The following is a 22,658-nucleotide window of genomic DNA, read 5'->3' on the forward strand; positions in this document are numbered from 1 at the left end:
CATCCATACCACACCATACCCATATCCATTCCATACCCATACCTATATCCATTCCATACCCATACCCATATCTGTACCATACATACCTGTACCCATACTCATACCATATTCGTACCATACCCATATCATACCTATACCCATACCCATATCCATATCATTCCATACCCATACCCATATTCGTACCATACCCATATCCATACCTATACCCATACCATATCCATTCCATACCCATACCCACATCTGTACCATACTCATACTCATATCTGTCCATACCCATACTCATATCCATACCATGCCATACCATACCCATACTGATACCGATGCACATATCCATACCATTCTATATCCATACCATACCATACCATACCTATACCCTTATCCATTTCCATACCCATACCCATATCTGTACCATACCCATACCTATATCCATTTCCATACCAATACCCATACCTATACCCTTACCCATACCTGTTTCCCATACCTATTTCCATACCCATACCCATACCCATACCCATACCCATACCCACATCATATACATACCCATACCAACACCATACTCCATACCCATACCCATAACCATACCTATATCCATACCAGACCATTCCCCATACCCATATCCATACCATACACATATCTGTACCATACCATACCCATATCACAGCTAAATTAACTCTACTAATAATAGTCAAAAGTCTACAAGCAGCACCAGCCCTGTTTACCTTCTGGTGTGCAAACAAACAAACAAATAAACAAACATGTCAGAGTTTAGTAATATATATGTGTGTGTGTGTGTGTGTGTATGTGTGTAGCTTCTTCTCTTAACAGGAGATAGTTCTTGTTAAAAGTAAGCTGCTTATCTTTTCTCAGTTTTGCTATGAGAACTGATATGAGGCTGCAAACCTCATTCCATTGGCCATTTGGTACCTTTGACACCGCATGACAACAAGAATGTTATCATTTTCCCATGTTGCCCATGTGACCTCTCTTATTCAGACAACACGTGTATAATTTCTTTTATCTCCTCTTATCCCTAGTGCTATACTGTGAAGGAAAAGTGCAGCTCATTTCTGAGTTACTCCATATATTATCTTGTACTGACAGCTATTTCAGCCATTACCTCACACCTGTCAGCAGGGTTACACTACTTCTGCAACGAAACGACACTCATATATGAAGGTCAGTAAAGTAAAATAAAATGATAGATTAAAGACAGCAATTCAAGAAAAATGCAAGAAATTACTAATGGAATTTGAATGTATTTCACTGTAGAACTAGTGTTGCCCTGATGATAGCCATGATGTTATGGTATTAAACATTTAATGGAACACCACAGCAGTGACTGGTACCTTTTCCTTCAAAGTTTTAGCCTTGAGGATAAGAAGAGATATAGGAAATTACAGATATTTTGTTGCAAATAACAGAGGTCACGTGTGCAACAGCATTTAATGAGGTTACAAATCCCTTGGAGGAGAAGACTGTACTTATATTTTGTTTTTATAATTTTGGCACTAGGGTTTTATGTTTTGTTACAAAATAGGTGGAAAAAGGAGATTTCATTCAGAGTAAAAAAGCTCCTCTTAAAAAAATTATGAACTTTAAGATAATCTTCAGTGGCCAAGTTAATGTACTGCTCGTTCTGTAGATACCATCTTGGATGTTAACACAGATTCTTCTTGATCAAATGACACGACCGCGCCCTTCAATTTTTGCCGTAGGTTTGAGAAAACCAACAGTTCGAGTCACCTTCTTCGATTATCATGACATCATTTATTCCCAGGAACGTAATGCGTTTATCTCAGTCTGATTTCTTAGCCAATTAACTGGCTTCTTTTTGAGGTACCAGTTGACCATCATGTCAGTTAGAAATGCTCAGAAATGTGTTAATATTGTGATGATGCTTGAATTTGCCCGTCTCTGTCTATTCGTCGTAAAAATAAGGATTAACAACATTTCATGTGGGTGTTTCGGCTGCTTCTATATTTCCCTAAAGGTCCCTTAGTAATTTATTTGCGTGTTCCGTCTAATTGCCCCATAATTCTATCACTGAAATAAGCAACAGAGATTTGTCGCTGTCTGTTTAGGTGAAGCATGGTCCAAGAATAATGTGAATCAATAACACATGATTTCAGTTTTAATGAACACGCTCAGCTGTTAAGTGGAATACATATCACTCCTGGGTACTTGAATTCATGTCATATCCATGGTGAGACACAAACGCATGTATGTCACAAACCTTAATATTTACTTCTTTTATTTCGTTTTAAGGACCGCTGGTAATTAAACATTTTTAGTTGTCTGTAAAATGAAACTATTGTGCCGGCTTTGTATGTCCGTCCGCACTTTTTTCTGTCCGGACTTTTTCTGTCCGCCCTCGGATCTTAAAACCTACTGAGGGTAGAGAGAGCTACAAATTGTTATGTTGATCATCCACCCTCCAATCATCAAACATACCAAATTGCAGCCCTCTAATGTCAGTTTTTATTTTGTTTAAGGTTAAAGTTAACCATAATCGCCGTCTGGCAACGATATAGGACATGCCACCACTGGGCCGCGGCTCATACAGCATTATACCGAGACCACCGAAAGTTCAATCTTTTCGGTGGCCTTGCTTTTACGCTGTACAGAAAACTCGATTGCGCCGAAGAAACTTTGGCGCATTTTTTGCTTGTTTATTTCTGCGTGTAGTTCTATGTCTTCTATTACTACTTTGACGGTAATACTTAATTGCTACGTCTGGTGCATGTTCTCCCGTGAGATTCCTGTTGGTAAATACTTCTACTAACTTTTCTTTGTACAGTACCTTTTATCTTCCTTATCCTGCGTCTTGTTCTTCGTCTTCTGATGAATTTCCTCTTCTTATTTTTGGTCCTTCTTTCTTTGAATCGGACCTATTTCCATGTTATTACTTGCGATGCTGTGTCGACATTTTTGGGGTCACTTACTTGTTGGCACGTTTATAGAAGTCAACATATTTTCATTTTATCCAACATGTGCATCGTTCAACGTACATTTATAATCTCTCTCTCTCTCTCTCTCTCTCTCTCTCTCTCTCTCTCTCTCTCTCTCTCTCTTCACTTGGTATATGTTAACGGGTATACATCACTCGGTTTTGTTAAAACCTCACATGTTAAACACGAAGAACTTGCGAATACACATAATCTGATAATATTATCCCAAAATATAGCGAAGAAACGCAAAGAATTAGACATATCAGGATACACTGACTTGGAAGCGAGTAAATGTACCGACGGGTAAAGTATATAATTAAGTAAGTCAGTATAAAAATCACGATTGCAGACAAACGAGTAAGCATAACATGAAGTATACAAAATTATTACATCCCATATACTTTTGCCGCAGAATAGAATCCTGACATGTGGAAGAAGGAACGAACAAATGGCATATGTTATTCATTCTCCTACGTATTCTCTTGAAATACCTCGAAGCAAATGCGCATAAGTTATAACATGTTTAATCCACGACACACTTGCGGTAAATTATCAAGCTACATGTTATATAAAATCGCTGCCTCGGAATTCTAAACGAATCTATTTAACGAGGTCACTGGTTAGCCTATTTAGTCTGAGCAAATCGAAAGGCGTCAGGTTAATGATTAACCTGAAATTAATTCTCTCCCTGGTCATGACAGTCCATTTGAAAAGAGACTTTGGAAGTCGATTATTCTCTCTCTCTCTCTCTCCCCTTCTTCTTCTTCTTCTTCTTCTTCTTCTTCTTCTTCTTCTTCTTCTTCTTCTTCTTCTTCTTCGTATAACATTTATCGATAATTCTATTTTTTATACACGAACAATAAGAGACAACTAAACAATAATGTGTAGAACGGATTACTGTCGAAGAGTATTATATTTCCACTTTGTCACAGATTTCACAGCACACAGAAGTGAACGAAAAAATGATTTTTTTGCTGTTAAGGAATTTTGACACCACTGCCTTTTCCCTGTCACTACATGCATCCAGGAACATGAAAATGATCATATCTCAGAGACAGAGTTGGCTGAAGTGAATAGAGGATATATTGAAACAGAAGGACTTTAATTTCTTGGAAGTATGAGAATGCTTATAAGGTAAGACAGATGCGAGTGGCAGCTTGTGAAGGGGATCGATGTCGTGCTGAAGAAGCCTGCAGCCTATTTATTTATATGAATCAGAAACCGTTGTGGAAGTTCTTTTGGCAGAGTTCATCCTTACTTTAGCCGACAGAGGCCTACAGTAAATTGACAAAATTGTTTCTTCTAGAGCCATCCTTCACAAAGGAAAATGACAACACAATATATATATATATGTGTGTGTGTGTGTTTGCGTGTATTCATACACATATGTATATATACGTACATATGTGTGTATGCCTATACACTTTTATATGTATGTATATATAAACATAAATATCTAAATATATTTATCTATAAATGAATCAATATATATATATATATATATATATATATATATAAATCTTAAATATATGTATTAAAGAAAAAATATGAGTGAGTATCTATGCATATGTGCTATCTTAATTCCAAACTTTTCTCAGCTGTTGCCCTCCGGAAAATAAACTTGTAACACCTGTAACAGAAAAGAGGAAATCAAGGTGAAACAGACAGACCGAGAAAGAGAAGTTATTTCCACATTTTAGGTCGCCAGGATAACAAAGGGATATGAAGTGATAAAATCGAATGCATAAAGGCCCAAAAGCCAGGAGATAACATTTTAAAACGGACATTACAGTCCTTGAATACATTCTTAGACTAATTCAGTCGCTGAACATTGCCAGTCATAGCATTTTACTTCAAAATATTGCAATTATTTCTAAATGCCAGGTGAAAATTGCGGTATTTGCTAGATGCAGAACTGCTTAGCCTTAAGTCGTTTATATTTGAAAGAACATTAGTTTGTTCGTAGAAATCTAATGCAAAAATTGGTTTATTCAAATGGAAAACACAATCATATTCTAGTCGTTTGCCAAAAGTCAAATGTTTCAATAATTCGTTAAATTAGATGAATTACTCCTGAATGAATATTGCCACGTTCCGGTTTATTCAAGTTAGAACTGTTGCTTTTTAATCTGTTGTCCAAAATCAAATGAATACAACGGTGATTAAATAGAATTTCATCCTTGAAAGTACTACTAGTTTGTTCCCTTTGAATGAATTCAGATATGAAATAGAATCCTTGTTGTCTTTAAACTAAACTCTTCTCTCAAACATGTGACAAATTCAAGTGGTCCCGAGAATTCATATTCTCATGCATCGCCAAAATGTCTGTCTGAATGTTGATGTTATATTTACCCTCATTTTGGTATCTGTTGTCCATCCCATCATGCATACTAAATCATAAATCATACGCTGAAAAGGCTTTGTGGAAGATGAAAAATGTCTTTTACTCACTCTTAGATATATCCTTTTTTTTTTTTTGGTGTTATTTATGCTTAGTCGTGGCATACAGAGGATTCCGCTATCAGCTGCCGTTTAGAGGAGCCGCCCATAGTACTATTATATTATTATCATTATCTTCATCATCTTCGTGTGATTGACGATAGCACCGTATATTATGTACTGCTGAGTTTATGGATACACACGCAAACATATACTGTATATAAACATATGTATATATATATTATGTATATGTATATACTCTATATATATGTATATATATTATATATGTATATACTCTGTATATATATATATATATATATATATATATATATATATATATATATATATATATATATATATATATATATATATATATAGTTCCTGATGAGGTATTATATCAGTAAAAAGCGGGTCCGTAAAAGGCATCATAAAGCCATGGTTTAATCAAGAAACGTTGCACATATTAGCTCAGTGCATCTTGAATCTGTAAAATTAACACACTCATTAAAATATTACAAATCACAAAAAATTACTATAAGCATCAATTTTTTAATTATAAAAACTAAGATAAAATTCTTAACGTTACTTAACAATAAACCACGCGAATTTTGTCTTCTTTTAAAGGTGGTTTTTTCCATTTGTATGGGGTAAGGACGATGCCTTCTTTTGAAGGACTTTGATTTGGCTTTGGGGTAGACTTTCTAGTCTATAGTAGGCTAAAAGATAGACCCGGAGGAAGAACGACAAGACAGCAATCCTACCCAAGACTTAAGTCATGCTAGATATAGAGGAGCAGCAAACACGTTGAGTGTAAAGACTGAACCAGCCGTTTAATGTATAAAGACTGAAGGGTGGTGGGGTAGTTCCTGTGGCTTGTGCCGCCAACCTTGCATATGGAAGCATTGTTCCTCATGTTAGAGAATTCAGGTTTGCTAATTCTCTGTCCCGTTCTGAAACTATATCCACTGTGACTGCAGTATCTCACCTGCAACAACCTATCAATCCTCTTAAGACTTGCACATTTTTCAATCACAAACTGCCGACCTTCATGAGATCCAACAGTATTTATAAATTTAAGTACCCGGGATGTCCCGGTATTCCGAAGGTATATATATATATATATATATATATATATATATATATATATATATATATATATATATATATATATATATATATATGTGTGTGTGTGTGTGTGTGTGTGCATCTATCTAAGTTGCTTTGCTTGTGTTGTTATTCTCGTTCATAACAATTTGTTTAGAAGACTTGTATTTGAGTAGCTAAAGCAACACGCAAAACACGCACTTGATATGAGATTACAGAAATACGACATAAATTTAAGTATGTTATGACTGAGGAAAAGTAAGAATTTTAGGTGTTCGTGTGTATTCACGCACCTGACACTAATGACAGCAGGGAATACACAGTACGTGTGGATTGAAGGCTATTGGCTCAAAGAAATATTTGGTATACAAACAGGCACTCAGTACACATGAACCTGGTTTTGATAGCTATGAACACGAAGTAATAAAAAAAAGTATAAACGAAAGAAAAATGCGACTGTTCAAGGCCATGGCGCTAAACCTGCGGCTTTGGAATCGCTCTATTTATACTTTGAGATTTATCGATCACGGATGTAATTGAGTCTGGATCAATAGAGAACGAAATAGAAATGCGATCTGAGAAGACATCCCCCCTCTCTCTCTCTCTCTCTCTCTCTCTCTCTCTCTCTCTCTCTCTCTCTCTCATCGATCGAATTTATCCCGAAAATGTTAGCATACTTCCCAAGGGAGTTACTTAATTTTTCATCATCGTCATCCTTCTGAAAAACTGTTGCCAAATCTACAATATCTATGGGCTGATGTCTGTATGTATTTACAGAGTATATATAACCTTAATCAGTACATAAATTCAATCTGTATGTACATAATACAGATATATACATACGTAGTTAAGCACCACAGATTTATAAGTCTATACATGCTAAGGTTTTATTACGCTCGTACATGTTTGCGATCACACCAATAATATATATATTAATAATAATACGCAGAAATCGACTGCGTGTCACAATAACTGCAGAAGTCTTCTTCTCCAGTCTTTAAAATGTTCATATATAAGTGTCGTGTCTAAGTCAAACGTTAAATACAGTTATTCTCATTTTCCATAATATTCCGTTATCCCTGAAAGCTTCACTTTTTCTGTTCGCATTTCTTTGCGCTTTTCTACGTTGATAATGATCGAAGGAAGGAGTAAAAACAGACAGATAAAGCACAAAAACTGACTTGAAAGATATACTTCCCCCAGTTGCTGGAGTTGATAAAAACAAATTTATTTCCTTCGATCTAAATCTAGGCAACTAGTGAGAAGGAATTCTATAAATCTATTTCTTCCTGTGATATTCGACGCCGAAGTCGGGTCATTAGACCCTACAAAAATGTTGTCATATTATATATATATATATATATATATATATATATATATATATATATATTATATATAAATATATATATATTATTTATATGTATACTATATATATATATATATATATATATATATATATATATATATATATATATATATATATATATATATATATATATATATATATACTAGCTGACTGACCCAGTGCTGCTTGGAGAAACTCTGAATGACAAACTCTCTCTCTCTCTCTCTCTCTCTCTCTCTCTCTCTCTCTCTCTCTCTCTCCTCTCCTAACACCCCCAAGTTTACCTGTTATTTCCTCTGTCAGTTCATCAGGACTGCCGTTAAATCTTACGTTAAATCTTACGTGTAGACAACAGTTTGTGGGCGGAGATAGTCCAGTCACCAGAACGGATGATTTGATGATATTACCTAAATATCTTCCAACCGACTGACAGGTAATTGCATGCTTGGACAGGTTAGCACCAATTTCGTGACAGTTTGTTGCTGTATTTCATCTGGGAAGCATCTCAGATGCTCTGATCAGAATATGAATAAATTATGTATAGGCTTATTCATTTCACTGTTAGACCCTTCAGTGCTATTATAGGCTGTTATAAGTCCAAATCATACAATAAAAATAAAAAACAATATTTCCATGTGATACAGACAATTTGATATACACCTAGGCCAATAATGTATTTTCATGATATGTTACTATAATGAAAGTCAACTTCACTGTCCAATTCATAAAAAAACTGAACCAACCCCTCAGTTCTAATTTAAACTCATCCATTAATACGATATGAGAATAGACGTGTTTTTTTAACAAGAAATATTTAGTCCATACTCTGTTGCACGTTTTTACTTCTTTCCTGTTATTAAGCGAATTGCTGCAAGAATTAGCCTTCCACTCCCTCATCGCATTATGGAAAAAAGTAGCAAAACACTTTCCTATACGGCGAACTTCAACTTGTGATACATATTTTTATATTGTTTTAGGGATGTTTTTAACATAACATAAATTACAACTCATTATCTTTGCAATGACATTAAATTCCTTAACGTAAAATTGTGTATAAAGTTACACATACGACATCTATAAACTTGGTCAGTTTGTACAATAATGCAATCATGAATCAAACAAAATCTTTCCCTTCTTGTAGGAATGTTGGGCATAGGTATTTATTGTCTTGAATAAATACACGTTAATAAAAGGTAGAAATGAATATATATCATTCTGTTAGATAACCATAAACAGCAATTTTATTTTCCTAAATGATGGGAATACTATTCCTTATTGTGCATAATCACATCAGCAAAAGGTATGAACTGACGTGTTGTGTAAGCTGTGAGCACTTTTGAGTTACTCGAAGTGCAGTAGTTGCCATTTCTTAAATCCCTATTTGCATCTAATACATTTACCCTCCAATTGTCTTTTGGAAAAGATTTCCAAATGCAAAGTTTTAATCTATAATTTTCAGTCATTATCTTCCAGGTAATCAGTACCAAACAACGTGAAAAGAAACTTATCTTCCGTAGACAGTGAAGTTTTTTGCCAATTTGCATGATAATTAATTCCAACCACTGGAGTGTCCAAGGTGATTTATTGATTAATGTGTTGTTCTCTCTGCACAATGTTGGTGTGTAATAAATGACATAGGATCGTGTGTGGGACCATTTTAACACCATATGCAAAAAGTGAATGCATTTATTTACTTACACTAGCTACCAACCCGGTGCTGCCCAGCATAACTCTGAATGACAACCGATAAACTTTCTCTCTCTCTCTCTCACTTTTTCCTTTCTCCACCCTAACACCCCCTCCGCTCTCTCTCTCACTTTTTTCCTCTTTCTCCTCCCTAACACCCCCTCTACTCTCTCTCTCTCTCTCTCTCTCTCTCTCTCTCTCTCTCTCTTTGTCATCCCCTTCCCTTCCCCCCACCCCCTTTGGTGCCATTGATATCTTACCCCCACAGTATTCTTTTCCAGATAGTAAGTCATATGTATACTGAAATTAGGTATGATAAATTCTTAATGTTACTAAGTCTACAGGCATAACCAGCACCGTTTTCACGGAGAGAACCAGCCACGTTTCAGGGAAACCTTCCTCCCCCAAATTGGTGCCCTTTTTGGTGCTAGCGATGTCTTACCCCCACAGTGTTGATTTCTAGATAGTCATATGTATACCAAGTTTGGTTGAAATTGCTCAGTGCGTTTCATAGTTATTGTGGCATATACACTCACACATACATCCATTTTTATATTTTATATATAGTTAATGTCCTCAACCATATGTGGTGGTTTCTGCTGGCTAAAATCGTTGTGTTAAGCCACTACTATGCACGCTTGGACTTGGCTTCTCTTACTACGGAAAGAAATTATCGATGTAGGTTTTCAGTGTAGATTTTATCGAGGTAATAAACAATTATATTAATTATTATCATAAATTATGATCAAAATTCACAAAAATTCCTGCACCTACAGTACCTAAAGTTGATTTTTATGTTTCTTTGCCTTTTACGAATGCTGAGAAATTTTTAACTACGTTAAGGAAGATTTTAAAGAAATACTTTTACTGTCTCAAGCCCAAGTTCGTTCTCAGGAATCCAGGAATAATTGGATCTCATTTTAGATATAAAGCTTTTCCCAACCTTATGCATTCTTTGGTGGTCTATAAGTATACTTGCCCGAGCTGTATTCCCGGGACGGTGCCCTTCTTGGTCACTAAATTTTCTTTTCTTGAGGCATTAGGTTGGTTTTAACTTTCATGTTTCAGTTTTAATATCTATATTTTAACATTAATAATTTTACTGAGTCCTATGTATTGGTTTTAATTGTTGTTATTTTTGTATTTTAGCCCTGATGATAAAGCCATGCTTTGAAACGTTGGCTGGAAATAAAGTTGAATATGCATCACCTCCTTTTCGTCTTCTTCCTTTGGAAAGCTGAAATTCAGCTCTCCAAAATCGAGCAGACTCTCACCGTTTCTAAGTGCGAGGAATGTTAATACCATCATAAAAACCACTTGCTATGGACAGGGCTTCTCGCACATGAAGAGCTACATTTTCATAGACCAGTAATTAGTCAGCTCAACCAGTTCGTGCACCTGTATAAATGCTGACATAAAAATACCTGCTCAGTGTATACTTCAGATATATATATGAAATATACAGGGAGCAGGAACAAACATGGCGACGTACTATACTTTATTTCGATGCGTTTCGCATTCAGCTGAATGCATCATCAGGGTCCTGCACAATAGATAACGACCAATAAAAAGTATATGAATTTGCTAGTTATCTAAAAAATCGTTTATACACTAAAATGAAAACCAAAACTTCACACATACATAAAAGTACACTCAAGACTGACAAAGTTACACAGAAAATTAAAAGCAACACCCAGCCAGTATGTCACTCAATCCCGTCCTTACAGATCTTTCTCACCGGGACTTTTAACTGTTCCTTCTAAGAGGCGGTCTTTGTGTCACAAGACAGCTTGCTTGCAGATGGTTATTGAATAAGACTTAGGTCATATTGTATGTATCATTGTCTCACTAAATACTTTGGGTTCTGATGTGATCCGCATCACTGTACACCTACTAAAACTCGATAAAACAGTGCTAAACTATACTCATTTATATAATTTCAGGAACATGTAATATCTATGGAATATTTGGACCTGGCTTATGTCACTTACTAAAGGAAAATGTTTTTATTGTTTTTATTGCAGCAACTTAATTAGCATGGACATTGCAGAAATAAACTTTGTTTTCGTGGTTATATTTTCGTTAAGAAACGTCCACCAGATTTATGTTAACCGTTTTAAATTATATTCAAAAACGAAGACGATGGATGCTACTCCTACTCCAAGTCCCAAGAGCATGAAAGCTCCCAGGAGCTGTGCTAGTTGAAGAGATTTGCCTTCGGAGATCTGAGGACAAGAAAAAAGAAAGATGATGAAATAAATAATGCATCTCACTCTGTCCAAATAACCACATCCAAAATTAGTGTCTCCTACTGTACATTCTAATGAAGTGCAGCATTCATTATCGTTGTTGCTATTACGCGTCCAAGATGTAATTCAGCCAGTCACTAATAATGGCTGCCTTTAAGGATTTTTGCCGTACATCTTATGCTATCTCGATGAGCCACAATTTTTGCGACATTTCACAAACTGTTAGATTTAAAAGAAAAAGTTATATTTTGGGACTCACCTTATCTTGAGGATTTTTATCTTTTCTAAGCACCTTGCTCATGTGTTTCGTATATAGCTGGTCCACCAGACCAGCTTCTACAAGGCTCTGGAGGGCATTTGTGATGACATTCGTAAAGGGGCAGTTCATCTTCAAGAACCACGCTAAGTAGCCTGGGTACACCTGTTGGATACACGAAAAACCCTATTTTGTTTTCGATAACAAGTAGATATAATGAAAGATTACAATTTTCCAGTCCTGTTTAGCAAGTCTCAACATTCTCGAAATAAAAGTCTTCATTATATCAAGACAGATACGATCGGTATATGAGTCATTTTCTCTGCTAAAAGTGATTTCACGTCGATTGAATGTGTAGCCTAAACAATATATATGAGACTGCCGTAGTAGGCGACGATGAATGATGAGAACGTTAATGTGACGTGACAACCATCGTTGAATCTATACGCCATCAACCGATGGCGCAGTCCCAGTGGTCAACTGACGAATGGGTCGCCCATAGGTCAAGGGCGCAACATGCCAGTGTTCTTGTTTTCGAGTAAAATGAATTAATGACGAGGCGTGTAATATAAAGCAAGTATTTGTTAGACACCAATGACTTGGAAAACAAATTTTTCAATCAAAGGTCGTTCATAAATGCAAAAATCAGTTTTCGCAGTTCTTAAATTGAGGAAAGCTCATTTTCCTATTGTTTTTGTAACCTTATAAAAGATAACATCAGAAGATTAATAATGTCGAACTTTTCAAAGCACATCTGGACCGTGGATCTGAGTGGGACAGAATAGAATCAGTTTCCTGGATAGCCGTAGAGAAAATGAGCTGAAGATGAAGGAATAAGTGTTGGGTGGGTGTGGGAGGGATGGTCAAACCCACTTAATGTTTTTTGCCTTTTTTAGAACTTCAAAGACTTTCGTAAGAGCATTTTGTAGGGATCAAAGCAATAATGGCTAAGATTTTCTTATAGTTTTAAGTGTGATAAGATCTTTGCAAAAGTCAGTTTCTATTCTCCTACAATCGTCTAATTAATGCTACAGTCTTTATTCGCATAAAACACTGGATCCAAAGCAGTTGACTCCTCTGTCCTGTACTTTATTAAACCTTTCGGAATGTGAATACGAAAAGTATATCTATAAGCTTTACTGGGGTTTGATAAATTAAATAGTAAATATGAAATTATCCACAAAAGTCATATATAACAAACGACAAACTTTTAACTTAAAACGAATTAAGGTAAGAGTGACAGCTAATAAAGTTAGATTTTCGGTGAAATGGTCTTTTTGAGATTTTGTAAACATAAGCCTCAGCTCATGTATCACGAGCAGATTTTATCATCGATCTAAAAGAAATTGTATGGTAGTACTATGCAGCTGATCAGTACATTTACATGAACTCTCTTATAAAATGGTTAAGTGAGGAATCTCCTGTCTCCATCTTGCGTCCAATGTGTTTTATAACAATGGGGCATACCACTTCAAAGGCGAGCAGCCTTACACGCTTATGTCAATAGGTGTCAACATTCCTCCACCAAATGTAGACGAAAACAAAGAATTATGGTTAAGAGGTGCCTTTTTTTTCGTGAATTTCAATCTGACCCAGGAAGTTAATTTAGTTTTCAATTTGTAGGAGCTTCTTTTAAAGGTGCGTAACCAGAGTTTCACTCCTAATTGTCGTCTTACTCATTCAGTTTCACAATGATTTTTCGCTAGTTTTAGGAGAAACGCTTCATTGACTAAAGGCAGTATTGAACATTAAATGTTTTGGAATTACGTGTTTTCTTGCAGTTTTTTTTTAGTACATGTTTAAACTGGAAAGCTGAAATTTGATTGCCCTTTGTGTATGTTATTCTGTCTCTAACAAAATAATTAACTTGTTAATTAACTTGTCCCCCCTCCATCAACAAAATGAAAATGAATGATTGCCCCCCAGAAGAGACGCTACATATCCACTCTTGATGCTAAACTGGTGATTTATAATGTAGATTCAAAGCCCTGTTTTATTTCTTGGTCACAGATAATCACCATAGATCAACTGATAGGTCTGCCAGGTCTGTGGTTGTGCTCAACCAGTGGCAGTAATTGGTAGAACTTTCACTGGTAACTGAATTTCAGATTCAGTAGCAGTTCATATACCGGAATTATTCGATGCGTTCCAAAGGTTGTCTGCAACAATTCGTATCTGATACTTATTTGCTTGCTACACCAAACACGAATTTGCTTTCTCTCATCATTCTTTTCCAGATGAATTTTCGTTTCAGTCTTTTTCCTTTTTTTTAATATTCCTTGAACAGTTTACGAAACTCGAGGTCATATTATTGGAAGCACAGTGCATCTGAATGATAAATGAAAATACTAAAACCCTTTCCCACAACCTGATTCACTGTAGCTAGTAGATTTTAAAAATCTTCATTGTAGTTATTTTTACTTGAGAACTTTATTTTATGAATTCCTCCTCGTCCTTTGCTTGAATGCTATTACGGCTTCTGCAAGTTACAGAATGTCATAGCTCTAGAACAGCCAAAATGATTCATTCATTGCCGTAGAGAGAATTTATTAATGGTTCATATTAAAACTTTTCCGCACAATCACATATTCCATTATTCTTACAGATTTATATATAGTCTTTTCTAATTATTTTAATTTACTTTCTATGGATACCACTAAAACTTGCACTTCTTTGATCTTCAAATGAGAGACTCGCCAGGGGATATGCCACGTAGTAATTTTTCTTTTCGTGCTCAGAAAAAACTTTTTTTTAGAGGTATTACCAAAATATCACCAAATTATTGTTCTAGATATTTTGGAATATAGATTACTAGGTATCCCTGTCATATAAAACTTTCCCTCGTAGCTACCTGTCCTTCAAGCATCTCATTGCTAAACCCTGGGATTTAGGATCTTCTTAAAACATTCCAAAGAGTGATTAGCTTAAAAAAGGCTTCCCTGAGATATCCACACCCGAAATCTTCACCTTCTCAAAAAAATATCCCGGAGAGATTTCTCCCATTCTTTGTAAGACATCACATTTGCAGCCATTTAAGTCCAGAAACTCTAACCCTCAATTTTAATTTCTCTTCTACTTTAATGTCTCCCTTTGGTTGCAGTGTTTGAGATAAACCCATTACACTGTCACTTCTGGGTGGATGATGTCAGAATATTTTTTATAATTCTCCGTATCAACGATAAGCATCATTCTGAATTATGTAACGACATCTGCTTAAAGATTCATGCCACACTGTTTAATATTTCAAGATATTTCATGTTCTCGCGTGCAGTACAAAGTGGCGGTGACGTCGTTAAGTGGAGTAAAACTAGAATAATCAGTCATTCCCAACGCAATCTACAAGCATGGTCATCATTATGGCATCCATCTACATATGAAACCTCTGTCATTTCCCGTCTGGTATCATTTCTAACTCTATGCTGCCATCTGACTCTGAAGCTTTACTCTCGAATAGACAAAATCTTTTAGATACACTGTAGTTTCATTGTCATGCGGTGATTCACGTCTGTATAACAAATCAGGTCGTACCACAGTTTCAGTCTCTTTTATTCCCAAATGTTAATCAATTTGCCCATTGTTTGATTGGCCTTATTGCATTGTTTCACCAAAATCCAAGTCAAGAGAATCTGTACTATCAGGATATCATAGTTCCCATATATCTGAAAGATTTAACCTCGCTTCTTTCTCCATCAAATGTTATTTCGTTCCTCTTTGTGCATACTTTATCCACATTACTTCTGTTTTATCTAGATTTTTTTTAGTCCCATCTCTCCAGATATACAACGCATTCTATTAAGAAAGCTTTGTAAATATCATGTACTTTACAGATTAAAACAGGACCATGTGCATGCTCTAATTCGGTCAAGTTTCTATCGTTACTCCAATCGAAACTTTCTCTTCCGTCTCCGATCACGTTTTTATTATGGAATATATGAGAAGGGCAAACAGAAAAGGTGAAATAACATTCCTTTGTAGCACCACACTATTTACCGCAAATTCAGTGGATGAGACCCCATCAGGATTATCTTTGATCGACTTCGCTCATAGATAATTTCATTCAGCTAATTCACGCGAATGGCCTAGTGATGTAAAAAAACCTCGTAATCAACGGAAGCTACCAGAAAGGGATTTTTAAATTCAGTAAGTGCTGCATGATATGTCTTGACACAAATATTTGACCTGAGTGACTCCTGCCTTTTCTAAAACCAGCTTGTTCATCTCTTAAGCTTTTTACCACCTGTTTCTTTCTCCAGTCTACTGAGAATATACATACGGAATATTTTCACTGCAACCGGCGTAAGTGCAATACCTCTATTGTTGCCACATTCAGACAGAACACCTTTCTTTTGTACATTAGCTATGACATTCCGTCCCTAGTCATCAGGCATTGTTTCCTCATTCCCTATTCTGCAAAACATTCTAGTTTCAGCTAAAATCAACTTTGCTGAAATTCGATCATCAACTGATTGCTTTCTGCTCGCAAGTTTTTTCATTGTTGATTCCACTTAAAAAAGGTCTCAGTTCATTCACATGTACAAATCTCTTATTCGTAACCTCAAGAGAATGTTCCACCCAGCGTTGTCTTTTTTGTTTTTCCTAGGAGAGCTGTTAACCAGCTCAGTGGTCTGGTTAAACTAAGATATACTTTTTTTCTGGAATCGTTATTAATCCATCCCTTTTTAGAGGCATTTTCTTCTTTTTCGTTTCACCCAAATTTCTGTTGGTTACCCTAACATCAATGCCATTCCATGAATACTTAGATTTTGTCAACATCATCAGCTTTTTTGGCCAGATAGTCTCTCTCATCTCTTCTTGATCCTTTGTTCACTTCTATATCTAGACTTGATTACTTAGCACGGTCTAATTTAGAACTTTCATTCCCTCCCTGAAATTTGTCTACTTGTACCTTTTGCTTTTGTTTGTTCTCTACTGTATCCGATGTCCAAGGTTTCCATCTTTTTACCCAGTATTCATATACTTCTTTTCCAGCAGTCTGATATGTATTCTTAATGTTAAACCACTCCTTACTAACTGTATGCTCCTCCTTAGAGATGGTTTCTAGAAATGCAAATCTGTCTCAGCATTCAGTTGCAAAACTCTTGATGTTCATCTTCAAGAAGATTTACTATATCAAACCTGAATATCCTGTTACCTCTTTTGTTGTGAGCTTTTGCCAAAGCCTGCTTTTACTTTCAGCTTTGGTGTGGCAATGCTAGATGTTTGTAATATGAAATTTAAGACTTCTTCTAACATATACTAAAACTTTACTAAAATTTTGGCTTTTACTTTAAATACCACCTCGGCTCATTGAAATTCCTGATATTCTCATTATAAGAGGTCTTGGTCATCACAAAAAAAGAAATATATTATATATATATATATATATATATATATATATATATATATATATATATATATATTATACTGTATATATATATATATATATATATATATATATATATATATATATATATATATATATATATATATATATATATATATTATATTTAAGCTAGATAGGACACATGTGACGGGCAAGAACTGGAAGAAATGATGATGACGTAATCTGTTAATATCGAGTAATCAGTCAAAAAGTGGCATGTGTCATATCGTGATTGGGGGAGGGTTTAGCGGAAGCGAAATCGACTAGGGTTGCGATGGGATATTATGGGATGGGGATTGCTGGGATGGAAATTTACATCGACTAAGGGTGCAATGGGATGGGGAATGCTGGGATGGAAATTTACAAGATGGAAGTTATCTTAAAAAGAAAAAATTCTTCCAAAAGAAAATTTATGTCTTTTCCAGATTCCAAGAAGTGCACAAGAAAATGGCATTACGAAGTGGGCATAACAGTGTTTCGTGATGAGAAATTTTTGCGCTGAAAGTGAGAAATGTCTTCTCTTCACCGTCTTCACGAATTCTTCATTAAATTTTACCTTCATCACACTGTCATAATACTGTAATTGGGCCTAACTGCCATTTAATTTAAATAGCAAGCAGCAGTTAACACATCGCTATTTACGATGATTCGTAACCCATTTAGGTTTCCTTTCTTACAAAGGGAAAAAGTGGAATGTGAATTAGGCTGCGGATACGGACCTTTTCATTTAAAATGACTGCAAGGAATATGTACCACTGGCCATATCCGGGATATGATATCCCTAAAAGCTCCACTACCAATACGGACCTGTACCCCTGCAATAAAATGCTGTTGATATGGCTGACTGTGCCGATAGCTTTTATTGGTACGGTTTACACACAGATATGCTTTAGAGAGTTTTGTGATGTGAGGTACAGTACGCTCAGTTCTTTTATATCATCAGTAAGTTGGGTATACTGGAGTTAGTAATTAACCATGGACAGTATTGGCTGTGACATTACTAACATGACAGGACTGGTATATTGCTAATGGCCAGAGTGTTTATATAGTGTGCCACGGAAGTTTCCCACGCTTCGCCAACAGTCTGTCACCACCTGCATCGCACCAGGGTCGGTGACCCTTCCCCACCAACACCCAGCAAAGATGTCCGACGAAGACACATCGCCCGCCCCATCCAACGCTCCCTCCGACACCATTGCCCAAGTCAAGCATCCGACTTTCACACCAACTAGCACCTACACTTGGTTCTGTCGGGCCGAAGTCACACTTCGAATTAAGGGTGCACACTTCTCGTCGTCTAAAGCAGGTTATGTCCTCGCCGCCCTGCCAGACCACCTCTTTCCCAACTGACGGAGTGGCTGGACGCTAAGGGCATGGACGTCATGCAGTTCGAAGACCTGAAGAAGGTCTGACTGGACTGATTCACACTGTCCCCAGCCGTTTGTGCATAACAGATCTTCGACATGGCACAGCAACCCTTGGGTGATCAATGTCCATCCACCGCCTTCTCGAGATGAGAGCCCTCGTCCACCTTCCTCCTGCAGCAGACGGTTCTCCCAGATCCATTGACATCCTCAAAGCACTCTGGCTGCAGTGCCTGCCAACTTCAGTAAGGGCAGCACTGACCAACATCAGACACACCTGACGATGCCCTCACCACCCTAGCAGACACTCTGATGGATGCCCACACTGCTGCAAACTGCCACCATGCCCACAACTTTGCCACCCTTCAAGGAACATCCAACCCTTCAGCTGCAGATGACCTTCTTAATATCAGAGGCTTCCATGGCTGCCAAACCCTCGCAGACTTCCAGGACAAACCCATTCCGCCTTCAGAAACCCATGGGCACCGACCACACGCAGCAGCAATCGCCACCATTTCAGCTTTGCCGATACCACAGAACATTCAGCCCTGCTGCCAAGAACAGCCTCCCAGGGTGTCCATGGCCAAAATATGCATGAAACAGCCGTAGCAGGTGTGTATCCTTCAACCAGGGGCCATACTAATGTACACAAATCTAACCATAATCCTGAAATATCCAATCCTCTGTGCTATCAGCACCTCTCTTTTTTATCCTTGATTCCGCCACAGGTACTCGTTTTTTGGTCGACACAGGAGCTTGCCGTTCCATTCTGCCTGATCCAGTCAGCCAACCAAATGCCCACAGCCATCCGACGTCCAACTCACAGCTGCCAACAGCTCTCCCATCCTTACCTTCAGTCAGAAGTATCTCGCCCTTAACCTCAGCAACAGAAAGTACCACTGGCAGTTTATCGTCATGGACGTCTCAGTACCTCTCCTTGCGGTGGACTTCTTGGCACACCACCAACTGCTCATGGATGTTGCCAACAGGTGCCTCGTAGATGCCACCGATCTTTCCATGATGCCCATCTCTACAGCCTCCTCAGAACTCACCCTCCACGTCACTGATTCCAAAGACGATTTTGCATACCTGCTCACCACATACCCAGATGTTTTCAAGCCTGAACTATGACAATCTCATCAAATCTCTGCCGAACACGGTATTTTCCACCACATTAAAACCTCAGGCCCTCCCGTACACTCCCGTTTCCGGCGCCTACTACCTGAAAAACTCGCTGCTGCAGAGAAAACCTTCTCAGAGATGGAGAAGATGGATTTGTGTCAAAAGACATCTAGTCCTTGGGCATCTCCCCTCCACCTAGTAACAAAATAGGATGCCACCCTACTCCCATGCGGGGACTACAGAAGGCTGAGTGCGATCATCGAGGGTGACCACCACCCCCTCCCTAACACCACAGACATGACCACTTTCCTACACGGCGCAAAAATCTTCTCAAAGCTGGACCTTCTCAAAGGTTGCTTCCAGGTCCCCATGAATCCCCGCATACATCTCGAAGACTGCCATCACAGCGCCCTTCGGCTCCTTCACCCTCAGTTACTCCTGCTTTGGCCTCTGCAATGTAGGAGCTACTTTTCAGTGATTGATGGACGGCATCCTGGGAGGCCTTCCCTTCTGCATCTGTTACATCGACAATATTTTAATTTTCTTTGCATCAAAGGAAGAGCACCTCCAACACTTACACACCATCCTCCAATGGCTGCAAGAAAACAGCCTCATCATCTGATACGACAAATGCTTCTTCACCACCAAGAGGGTAGAATTCTTGGGGCACCTCAGAACACCTGAGGACATCTAGCCCTTGCCAGAGAAGGTCACTGCCATCAGGAAGTTCCTCACCCCTACCACCATCAAGGGTCTACAAGAATTCCTTGGAATGGTGAACTATTATCATCACTTTTTGCCCAACCATCGCCTTGACCCTGGCCCCACTCTACGAAATCCTCAAGGGCAAGCCCAAGGCCCTTGCCTTGGGACCCCTGCAGAAAGTCACTTTCACCTCCACCAGAAATACCCTCGCCAAGGCCACCACCTTCTCTTTCCCTGCACCAGGTCATCCTCTACTGCTGTCCACAGATGCCAGTAATGTAGCCATAGGACAGATGGGACAGATCATCCATGGTCGACCTCAACCCCTCGCCTTTTTTAGAAGGAAACTCAGCAAGACAGAGAGAAACTACTCTACACCTGAATTTGTGGGCTCTTTTCATCAACTGTAATGCCGTTTCGCCAATGTCCACATCGGCATTGTAGGACCCCTCCTGCACTCTGAAGGACATCAGTACCTCCTCACAATGGTTGACCGCTCGACAAGATGGCCTGAAGCCACCCCTATGACAGAGGCATCAGCAGCAGCGTGTGAAAGTGCTATCCTCTCATCATGGGTGTCCAGATTTAGCGTACCTGATCATATCACCTCCAACAGAGACACTACCTTTGCGTTGCAGCTCTGGACGTCTCTAAACTGCCTCCTCAGCACCAGTTGCATCACACAGTGGCATGGTCGAGAGGTTCCACCGCACTGTGAAAGCAGCCCTGATGTCCCGCTGGAACTCCTCAACCTGGTACTTGCAGCTTCCATGGGTCCTCCTTGGCCTTCAGACCACACCCAAAGAGGGCCTTGACCTGTCAGCAGCAGAGATGGTGTGTGGTGATCCACTCATGATACCTGGTGAGTTCTTCCCCAACAATAATCCCTCACCCGACATCATCAGACTCCGAACCATCGTCGGAAAATTCACCCCTGACCGCCCATCCTATAAACCAACCATCAGGACCTTTATCTCCAAGGATCTGCATACTGCAACACACAAGTTCATCAAAATTGACGCCGTTCGTTCGACCGCCTTTAACCCAGCCCTACATGGGGCCCTACCGGGTCATCAACCACAAGCAGAAAGCCTTCCTCATTGACATCCACGGTATGACAGATTGGGTGGCCATCAACTTCCTGAAACCAGCGTATTTGCCCAACGACATTACTCCTCCAATCCAGTTTTCAAGTGTGGGACGCCCTCTGCAACGCCCTGGTCAACTTTAAGCGGGGGAGGATGGCTATTGTGCCACGGAAGTTTCCCATGCTTTGGCGACAGTCTGTCGCCACCTGCATTGTACCTGCTTGAGGACCACGACCTCCCATGCCTCGCTCCTTAGCAACAAATCAATCCAGCAAGATAACAACACTTCCATGACGCACCTGTTTTTCATATATTCAGAAGACATAAAGTGTAAATCAAATGCATGTGCATTATTGGTCTATTAGTTACTAAGTAAATTTTTCTGGCCGCAGGTTGGTCAGCAATTCATATAAATACCAGTGTTGTTTGTTAAAAAAGCGTCCCCCTAAGATCTCTCGTCTTAACATTCCTGCTAAAATAACCAAAGAATCCGTCTCTATATACAATGTCTTTAAAATTTCCCTGTATAAATAAGTAGCTCGTTATACTGGTTTATTATTTCTGTTGAAATATATGAAACTTCATGGCCATCAGTTGAATGACTTAGGTCTGGATGTCTCTACCAATATTCTAGAGGAAATATAGTTCTGCTAATTGCCACCAAGAATACAACCTGTCGCTGGAAAATGCTAGTCTTGCAGAATGGATAATGACTTAATTATGGAGCCCCCGGACCCTGGTTATTCAAGGGGACGTGCTCAAGTTCTTCCTGTAGAAGTATGGAAGAGACAGGTTACCCTTTACTGGCCATTGTGCCATCCACCCATTTCAGATGAGGTAACCGTTTCTTTCATTTTGGGGCCGAAAATAGGGTCAATTTTATTTTTTGGGAGTGGCTGGACGCTCCTCTCTCTCTCTCTCTCTCTCTCTCTCTCTCTCTCTCTCTCTCTCTCTCTTTTTAGCATAATG

At 38.3% G+C, this 22,658-nt stretch overlaps 1 protein-coding gene across 1 annotated transcript in view; it reads right to left on the reverse strand.

Annotated features, from left to right (window-relative positions):
- Positions 1-11,624: 11,624 nt before the first annotated feature.
- LOC136851583 (glutamate receptor ionotropic, delta-2-like) overlaps positions 11,625-22,658 on the reverse strand; it is a 67,526-nt gene continuing 56,492 nt past the window's right edge. The window contains exons 10-11 of the mRNA XM_067125867.1: positions 12,031-12,192; positions 11,625-11,747 (exon numbers count right to left, since the gene is read on the reverse strand). Of these exons, the coding sequence (XP_066981968.1) occupies positions 11,625-11,747; positions 12,031-12,192 (285 nt within the window). The remainder of the gene's footprint in view (positions 11,748-12,030; positions 12,193-22,658) is intronic.

Source organism: Macrobrachium rosenbergii, chromosome 3 (assembly GCF_040412425.1).
Source record: "Macrobrachium rosenbergii isolate ZJJX-2024 chromosome 3, ASM4041242v1, whole genome shotgun sequence".
NCBI lineage: Eukaryota > Metazoa > Arthropoda > Malacostraca > Decapoda > Palaemonidae > Macrobrachium > Macrobrachium rosenbergii.